Source organism: Diadema antillarum, unplaced genomic scaffold, assembly GCF_040938485.1.
Source record: "Diadema antillarum isolate AM-2024a unplaced genomic scaffold, OU_Dant_1.0 seq00000333_RagTag, whole genome shotgun sequence".
NCBI lineage: Eukaryota > Metazoa > Echinodermata > Echinoidea > Diadematoida > Diadematidae > Diadema > Diadema antillarum.
In genome coordinates, this window is record NW_027271349.1 from 761,998 (window position 1) to 772,760 (window position 10,763).

The 10,763-nt window shown below is 36.4% G+C and overlaps 1 protein-coding gene across 1 annotated transcript; it reads left to right on the top strand.

Moving 5' to 3' along the window:
• Positions 1 to 1,874: 1,874 nt before the first annotated feature.
• LOC139730750 (neuronal acetylcholine receptor subunit alpha-10-like) lies at positions 1,875 to 10,275 on the top strand. The gene is made up of 7 exons (XM_071641612.1): positions 1,875 to 1,890; positions 2,287 to 2,435; positions 4,588 to 4,632; positions 6,317 to 6,426; positions 7,888 to 8,141; positions 8,851 to 9,135; positions 9,647 to 10,275. Exons 1-7 carry the CDS (start codon positions 1,875 to 1,877, stop codon positions 10,273 to 10,275), a joined length of 1,488 nt encoding a protein of 495 aa, XP_071497713.1.
• Positions 10,276 to 10,763: the final 488 nt, after the last annotated feature.

Here is a 10,763-nt window from a genome sequence, read left to right on the forward strand (position 1 = left end):
TGTGCCTGAGGGTTTTGTTTTGTTTTAGCTTTTCTTGATGCTGCATTAATTTAGTCAGTTCCTGCATTCTGCCATTGCTGCTGTTGTCTTTCGTTTACGTTGCCTCTTTTGTAAGCATCACTAAAATCACAAATAATATAGGCCCTACTCGGGTAAACAAAAAATTGAAAAAAATTGGGAAAAAAAGAATGTAAGTGCTCATGAAAAACAAATGAAATTGATTTTGATATGGACTTTATATCATGACAAAGAGGGCTAAAATGCAGTCTGGACAAAAATGCTGCGACGAAACTTTTCGGGGGTCCTTCTATTTTCATAGGATAGGACACTGGCCCTTTCAAATAAAAGGAAGATAACATAATTTCGCTTACAACTGATTAACAAATTTTCCTACATCGACGAAAATGAACACTGATCATCGTTTTAATTACATGAATTTGAATAATTTTGCTTGGTTTTATTCATTTCCCTTTAAGAGATAACGCGAAGAAGAAAAACGAAAACAAAAAAAAAAAGCATGATAGCAGGGAGACGGAGAAACACGTGCAATTTTCATGACAAAATACTTATAGAAAAAGACAAAACACCTGTTTCAGTTGTATCCATTACCCCGTGTTTGATAGAGACATTGTGACCACCATTTCACCAGCGTAACTTTTGCCTTGAATGATGTAGATGATGACTTATTCACTTTTTTCATGAGCAAGTTCGGCTATTTCCATATTGCTTTGTTCAATATCCCATGACAACAATAATACGCCAAAGACACAGCTTTGTCGTCTCGTCAATATTGCTGCAACCGGTTGTCAAGGTGCCCGATTCCGAAACAGGACACAAAGTAACCCCATATCCTAATTAGATGAGTTTAACTCGATTCCATTACCAAGTTGAATATCCAGATTAAAAATGAATAAGAATAAAAATTAATCATTGCAGCGAATGCTTCGTTTACGTAGTAAAAGAAAAAAATGGATTACATTACATGGCATGAAAAGAAACAAAAACAATAATGGAAACTATAGATTAGGCGAACTTGCGACTCCTTCCAAATCTTTCATTGATTTGCTCGTGAAAGATGTGACAAACTTACCTTATAAGGGATCGAACAAGGTACAGAGGTACAGAACCGTATAGAGATAACCTCTTCTTTTTGATCTCTGTATAGAACACAGCATATCTCGCAAAAGTCATCCGAGTATTACTGAAATGCAGACGATAAGTGATGGCGCTAAAATCTAATTACCTGCCCTCTGTGACGGGTGCCCATGTCATGTCCCGGGGACATTTTGGTAGAACACGATGTTGTTTGGGATTCGCACAATTGCCGGGACAGCGTTACCCGCCGCCTCTCTCATCTCTTTTCGTTTCCTCACACAGAGATTCCATCATAATCCTTTCCAGTTTTTGCCACAATATGCCTGAAGCTCAAAATGAAAATCGAGTACGCTAAGAGGACGGAACTAAATGTTTATTCTCCCATATTGGCATCAATACGCTTCCAGTGTACATGCTTTAGAGGTAAATACCATCGTAAATTGGATTTAATCAGCTTGGAATCTAGTCAGATTAGCAATATATTTGACTACATTTACCCCGTTTTCCAGCTAATGCTATTTGGATGGCATGAAAATCAACAAAACAGATACCAGTATAATATTTCAACAACAACAACAACAAAAAAAAAGGAAAATGTTGTTCAGTAGTAATCGTTGACTGTTTTGGAACCTGATTTACAAAACAATATTCGCGCTAAACCCTCAGCAAAAGAATATGAAAAAGTAGAATCTCTTGAAAGGTTTGATCGTCTGTTATCAAAGCTTTTAAATCTTAGTTTATCAATGTTTTACAGGAATTTTGAGTTAAGGTCATTCAAGATGGTCCACTTGTTTGGTAATCATAATATTCGTAATATCATATTATCACTTGTCTTATACATACTTGATTTAGGCTGGAAATGACTATTACTCCTCCCACCCCTCCCTATCACACTTCCGTAGAGTCAAGTTTACTTTGAATTCAAATAGCAAAAATTCTTGATACTAAAACTCAGGGATATAGAAGAGGGAGCCGGTCACGGTAAAAGATAGATAAGTTTCCCCACTTTAAGTAACCTCAGAAATAGGTAAAGTTCTTTTGTTCTTCAGGAGTTGAGAGGTATCCGAGAGAATCTCCGTCTCAAAACAAAAACAAAAACAAAAACAAAAACAAAAACAAAAACAAAAACAAAAACAAAAACAAATATCATCCAAATTATTCGAGGTATTATAATTTTCAATCACACTTCAGGTCTCGTTTCGGCTTCGCCCGAACAAAAGCAGCTGGTGGAGGACCTGTTTATCAACAACAAGTACAGTAGAATCGTGAGGCCTGTTCTCAATGAGTCCTACACGGTCAACGTTACGCTAGAACTCGACCTCGGACAAATCAATCTTGTGGTGAGTCCCAGATTTTTGATTGTTTGTTTGTTTGTTTGTTAATTGTTTGTTTGTTTGTTTGTTTGTTTCTTGACTGTTTGATATTGATGTGCTTGTTCGTATAATGCTCATTCGTGCTCCATTCTTTAATATAAGTGATTATAATGATTGATTGAAGGAAAGGAATGTTACAGCTCATCTATCACAATGTTAGCGGAGTTGGAGGTACCGGAGGGGGGGGGGGGGTACAGGTCCCCCCCCCCCCCTTTGCTGGTAGCTCATAACACGCTTCCAGGGAATTCCACGTCATATTGCGTCACTAGATTCACAATTTGTGTGTTGTGTGTGTGTGTGTGTGTGTGTGTGTGTGTGTGTGTGTGTATGTGTGGTGTGCGTGTGCGTGTGTGTGTGTGTCGAAAATCATCAACAATCGTCTTCGTATAAATCTGCATCATAATTAATATAGTGATAATGGGAAAGTCAGGGGTTTTCGCAAGAAGTCTAAGTTTGGTGTAGGCCTACAATGATAGACAATATTTCCGTCTAATAGGGATCGAATAATAATACATACTAACAACTATGCCCTATGCAGGAGATATAAGCTTGAAAAATTCTTGATCATCTAACAGAGTTGTATGAACATCTCTTGAACAAAGATAGAGATTGTGCAAAACTCTCGTCATAACAATTATTTAGCGAATAAAAACCTCTTTTCCCTTTTAACTGACACACACAAAAACAATAACCAACCAAACAGTTAGTCAAACAAACTCACAGCATGAGTGGCGTACCTGTATTTTTCCTAAAAGGAATATCAACCCCCCTCCCAATGATTAGGACAGGGCTTACTTGCAGTTTCTGACTTTGGACACGTTTCCTTTGCAAGAAACAAGAGAAGAAATTATGAATTGATAATACATTTATCATTAATTTGTTTAAAACAAAACGGAAGAGTATGTTCTAAACAAAGCTAGACGAGCCCAATCCTTATATATTGACGCACTGAGGAGTCATTAACTTACTATACTGGTGGGTAACTAACTTCATTTATGATGATGAAAGTGGAAAGGATATTCAAAATGACCCGTACGTAAACTAAAACACTTTAAGGCAGTACATTTTGATGCGATTGTCTAATTCATTACGAGAATCATGTTAGTGATAAGAGACGTTACGGACACGGCTATATCAGCCAAGCTCAGGGGCAAGTTTTTGCTGAAGTCAATTTGCTGATCGCGAAATTCATGAGAAGCATTCAGTCTAATTATTATTTCTCTTCTTCAAGATAATCTGGCGTGATGAAGGTCCCCTATAAAGGAGAGAACACAAACGAATTTTACACTCGCCTATTCGCTATTACCGGCAAAATCATTACGGGGAACATTATGCAGGGAAGCATACTCTAATGGCCGTATAATGAAGCAGAAATCACATTAGAGCCACCAGAATACCCCTCGCGGGGTTTGTAATCGTGTTAGTGACTCTTGGCTAGTTTTCAGCCATCGTGGCAGAGAAAAAAGAATGACCCTCAAAAACTAGAACGTAGGGGCAAAACTGACCTTGTTCAACTCGGAAATGCGATTATTATTATGTTTTCTACTAGATACAATCAAACTCTATCATAACCATTATGTAGTTTATTCTACATAATTACATCCTTGTATACTATGATATTCATAAAATAATTCTATATTACACATCTCACCTTAAATATCATATTGTACATTATCACCGATCACATATCATAAAGATACATCTTATGTTCATGTTGATTGTGAAAAATATTCATCGTCAGATAGACGAAGAGTAATTATTGTGGTATACTTATGATATATAATTAACTCTTGGAAAAAAATCTATTGTCGTGATGACATACCGCCCCTTTCAATGACTAAAATTTATGAGACAATATCAATCGAAACGTGTATTTAATCTGCGAACATTTAGAAAAAATTGAGCTTTATTTTAGAGCTCATAAGACTGATACATGTAGAAATAGAAGTGATGACTTTCTGAAAAAATGGTTCTATATATCACAAGCAATTATCTCTCTTTATCTCTCTCTTCTTTTCATCTCTCTTTCACTCTGTCTCCCTCCTCCCTTCATCTTTTCTCTCTCTCTCTCTTTATCTGCCTCTCTTTATATCTGCCTCTAATATCTCTATCATTACAGAACGAAAAATTTCAGACGTTAAGCACCATGGTTTGGTTGACACAGGTGAGATATATAAAGGAATATATACATGTATATATTTCACTATTAATCATTTACTTCCATTCAGTTTTCCCTTTCTTTGTTTCAATATATATATGTATATATATATATATATATATATATGCACTGTCATCAACGATTTTCAAACTTTCTGTTGAGAACTTTGTTGTTTGTCTTTATTTACTTGCTAGTAGATGTCTTTAAAGATTAAAAAATAATAAAATTACTGCACAGTGAAAACCTTATTCTCTGTTATCAGGAAACAATTCAATTTTATCACACTGTAATCAAATTGACCATAGTTTTCTTGAACGAGTGAAAATGAAAATTATAATGATCTGCTAATCTTGACTAAGTGTTTCGCATGTTCCGATTCCATTTATATTATATTATGTTTCATCTCCCAGTGTTTTTCTTGTTCCCTGTAATATTACATTTACTTTGAACGTTTAACGTCAACATCCTGTTTGGATGAATGCTGCTCTAAAGCGAACATGCTATAAACAAACTGATATGCCTTCGCGGGAAATTGAACTTGATTTGTTTTCAACGCTAATTCAAGCTGAGGAGTTATAGAAGTACATTGATATACAAATAATTTTCTTTCAGGCGGGCAATTCGATTGATTGCTCATTCGTTATAAATGGTGTAATCCTATCCTACGTCACCTGACGCTCAAATAGTCTGTTTCTATATATCCGTTGTCCTATTTAATCAGGCATGGTTGGACGTCTAATCCACTCTGATTTCGCTGAAGTGTTCTTATGCTGAGGATCTTACCTCATCAATTTGTCACATATTATAAGATAACTATGGTCATTGGCGCGTATAAAAGACATGTATCTACGACGATAAAAATCCAATGAGTTTATTTTTGCAAGCTCAGTCTACCATGTTTTTTTTTAATTTCTATAATGGTCAAATGGGGCTTCAAGTTATATGTATATACTATATGTATATACATATATATATAATATATATATATATACATATATACATATATATATATATATATATATATATATATATATATATATATAAGGGTGGGTAATGAAGTAGAATGAACTTAGTAAAATAATATCGTTGACATCTTCAGATTACTCTCTGACACCACGTAAATAAAACTTTTCTATGCAAAAGCAGTACAAGCTAGACCATAAGACTGATTATTCAGACATATACTGTCAAGTAATTACCATCATACCTTGCTCGTCATTCAACTCATTATAGATTCATGTATAATCTGTTGATGTTCTGAGTGATGTAAAATTTATCTGTTCCGATTTATTGATACGTGCTGTTTTAGTCAGAACGTCCTAAGGGAAATCTGTGTAGCAATCTAACAAAATGAAATATATATGATATGATATATTTCAAGATAGATGAAGAAAAATATACAAATGTGAATAGTTGAGCTCTAGCATATTACAAGTTGTACGTGTAGATTTTATGTAATTTGTTTCGTTCTTTTTTTAAATAAATATATGACTATGTGTATGGTAAAATGTTCCAGTACAAATTACGCACACACAGAAGAAAATGAATGAGTCATGTCTGATGTTTTAGCTGTAGGCCTAAATATTTGTTTTTATTCAAACCTTCTCTCTCTTCCTCACATTCATGCATGTGTCTTCCACTAATTGAATGTCTCCGTCTGTGTTGTTGTTGTTGCTGTTTGTTTTTTTAGAGATGGAGAGACGAGTATCTGATGTGGGATCCTCTGGAATACAACAACCTGACTGTGCTCAGGATACCAGCCAGCAAGATATGGCTTCCAGACACTGTGCTCTATAACACGTAATTCATTTATCTCACCTTACACACCCATCTCTCTATCTCTTTCTCTCACTGCTATACCATCCGCTCTCTACATATCGTCTGAATCATAATCTCATGGTATATAATTTCATTGTCCATCCTCTCTATTTGGCCGTTAATTCATTCATAGAACTGTTGGTGTATCAATAAAATTTATCTATCTACACACAAACACACACACACACACACACACACACATTATGTATGTGTATATACTGTACCTATTATCTACAGTAATATATTCATCTGTCTATTATTATCTTTCTATCTACCTACATAATATCTACAGTAATATATTCATCTGTCTATATTATATTTCTATCTACCTAGGTACATATCTACAATGATATATTCATCTGTCTATATAAATCATTGTATCTACCTACATATCCACAGTAATATATTCATCTGTCTATATCATATTTCTGTCTACCTACATATCTACAGTAATATATTCATCTGTCTATATATCATTCTATCTACCTACATATTTACAGTAATATATTTATCTGTCTATATTATATTTCTATCTACCTAGGTACATATCTTCAATAATGTATTCATCTGTCTATATATCTTTCTATCTACCTACATATCTACAGTAATATATTAATCTGTCTATATATCTTTCTATCTACCTACATATTTACAGTAATATATACATCTGTCTATATTATATTTCTATCTACCTTGGTACATAATTATCTACGATAATATATTATGTATGTAATGTGCAGTTTAATGCCCCGTCACTGACCAGGCACGCTAACCTGGAAACATTAAACTGCACATTACTTGAATATGAGACCATTCTGAAGTAAACAATTTTCACACAACAATAGATATATAATGTACTCTTAAATGAATCCCACAAGGATTGGAACAATCATACCCCAGCATTCCCACTGTTTCCCACTGATCAGTTACTAGCCATCCCCTTTAAGTACAGCGAGGAAAATCTCATTCATTTTACACTCAATTATTCTTTATTTGCTCATTCATCTGCACATGTCATAAGAAAATGCTATGTAAAAATGACAATGACAACATACAACTCAAACATGTTTGTATTATCACACATACAGGATAGTATGTGATGAAAACAACATAGATATAGTAAAATATAGTTTAGTGTTAAGTGTCTCTGTAGATCGCGTACCAGTAATGTATCATTAAATCAAAATTGAATAAAACAAAAGAAATATTGAATTGATTATTGCTATTACTGTCTGTACTGTAATTCATATCCTTATGTGTTTAACACTAAACAGACGATCACATCTGATTCTTTAATATTTCTTTTATTGGGTGTGTATATCTCTGCAGGTGTCACAATTAAAGAGTGATATAAATTATCATACAAAAATGATATAATCGCTATCAAATGTCGTCTTTTCTTCTTATCATGCGTCCTCATCGACCATGTTGTCGATGTCGAAGTCGACAGAAGAGCAATGACCAACTGATGACGGTCGAGACACTGACCATCGTGCAGTACGATGGGATGATCGACTGGAGCGCGCCCCTTACGATGATTAGCGAGTGCAACATCGACGTGTACCTGTATCCGTTTGACAAACAGGAGTGTAAGCTGAAGATGGGATCGTGGCAACACGACCGACGCTACATTGACTACTTGGAGGGAAGGGCTGATGCCGCCAATTACAACTATAACGGCGAGTGGGATACACTCGGTAAGAATTACATGATGTTCACTGGCTGAACTGAAATTTAAACCAAGCGAGAAAAGGTGTTTGAAAATTGAAATACGGGAATGCTACTCTGCATGTTAGATTTTATTGTAAGATTTGTAAGCGGGAACCAAAGACCGAAATCCCAACCCAACGACTTTTCATAACTGCCTATAACTGCCTATATCATTAATTGATATGACATTAGTCAGAGAGTTAATAAACATCATTGTTTGCCGTTCGTAGGATTAGTAATGGACTAGCGCTGACATTTGTTTGTGTTATGGGCGATATTCCGAAAAGCCAACGAATATCTTCATTCAAAATAGAAAAGTAGTAATAATGATCATAAAATGCTAGAATGATGATGTAAATGATGATAATAATCATAACCACAATAATGATAATAATAATCATCAACATGAACATATTGAATATTACCAATAAAAATATGATAGTAATGGAATAGAATAGAATAGAATAGAATAGAATAGAATAGAATAGAATAGAACAAAACAGAATGGATAACGAATAACAGATAGTCATTTGCCAACGCATCTTTTGAAAAGCCTGAAGGGTGTGAGGATAATGTGCATTCTTTGATATAGCAAAGACCCAACGGAGGTAATTCTGTTTAACATCAACTTTAACAACATATCGAACCACAACAGCATACCCTTGTTTCTTACAAGCTTGATTCCTCACTCCACAGCTATCGTTGCCCATAGCAACGTGAAAGTCTACTCCTGCTGTCCAGACAAAGAATACCCGGATGTAACCTTCACCATCAACATCCGACGCAAGCCGCTGTTCTACATCGTCAACCTGGTCATCCCTTGCGTGCTCATCTCAATGATGTCTATGGTCGAGTTCATTCTCCCCTGCAACTCCGGTGAGAAGGTCTCCCTCGGTATCACGGTGCTGCTGTCGTTGACGGTGTTCATGCTCGTCATCGCCGAGAACATGCCGGCAACCAGCGACTCCATCCCCGTGTTGGGTGAGTAGGACGGAGAAGGGGAATTCCCCTTCCATTGGGCAAAGTTAAAGTCCGGCGCATATTTTTTTTTTTATTTATATATATATATATATATTTTTTTTTTTTTTTTTGGGGGGGGGGTTAAGATTTTAAGTGTGCAAATATCGACTATATGCCCATTGACGAAATTAATTTCACGCAACCGTCTATGACCGTGATGAAGCGTATCTTGACGATTGATGTTGTTGCTGACGATGCTGATCAAATAGTGATAACAGTAACAATAATAATGATATATTAGATACTAATAATAATATGACAATAACAATTACAATGATAATGACAATAATAATGATTAATAACGATAATAATCGCAACAATATTTAGAGGAGGAGAAGCTGAAAACAAAGGGAAGAAAAAGAGCTTTAGCGACGAGATTTCACTTACCCAATAAAACCTCATCGTTACCTCCCGATATTATGACCTGTTCCCAAAGCCTTCAAGAGTTTCTAAATCTTCTTTTGATACACAGCTCGATACTACATCATCACCATCTTCCTGGTCTCCTTCTCAACGGTGATGACAGTCTTAGTCCTCAGTCTCCACCATCGGCGCGCCCCCGTACCCCGCTGGGTGCGTCACGTCTTCCTCCGAGTGCTCAGCAGCATCCTCTGCATGAATGTGGAATCCCAAAAGTGCGGTGAGGGTAGTTCCTACACCCATCCGAGTGGAACACCGAGTTTGCACGGGAGCGGCGGCCACTTCGAGCTCATGCCGCAGATCAGCAGCCCCGCCTCTCTATCGCCTTCCTCCACCGACCATATGCTGAAGGAGGAATCGGCCATCAACCAGACGGGGGACTGCTTCGGTGAGACTGACACCAGCACACAGGGAGTGGCCAGCGGGATGGCTGGTGGGTCTTGTGGTGCAGGACACCATCACCAGCAGCCACCACAGAGATTCTCATGGAAAGACCGCGCCTTCATGGACATCCAGACCAACCTGAGGTTCCTGGCTTGCCGCTACGCCGAGCGTGACAGAGAAGAACAAGTGACGACGGAGTGGCAGAACGTTGCCAGGGTCGTCGACCGCTTCTTCCTCGTCATCTACCTGATCTGTGTCGTGCTCATGGACACAATAATGGTCCTCCAGATTAAATGAAATCCTCACTCGAACATCACCGGTACGTCATCTAGCAGACAGAACCTAATTTCACATGTTCCAATATAAACCATTACAATCCAGTCATGTACAAACATTTAGGCCCTTATACCCCTGATTAGAAAACATCCATGCATACATATACCTATGGTGTATAAAGAGAAAGGCACAAATACAAACATAAACACATGCATACACTAAAATAATTATATTCATAATATGGATACGTACCCACATACCTAAACATTAAACGCACATACATTTACATTTACGTAAACACATACAGTACGTATATTATGCATAGATACACATTCGTACTGACATGAGCCCTAAATTTAGCTTTATCTTGAATTTGAATCATATGTTGGCAAATTACGTTTTGTTTTCTTTAATACAATGTATAATTTAATGAGATGTAATTATAAGTGCACATAAGACACTTGATACGATCTCAAATTGTGATAAAATCGTATTTGGTTTGAATGGTA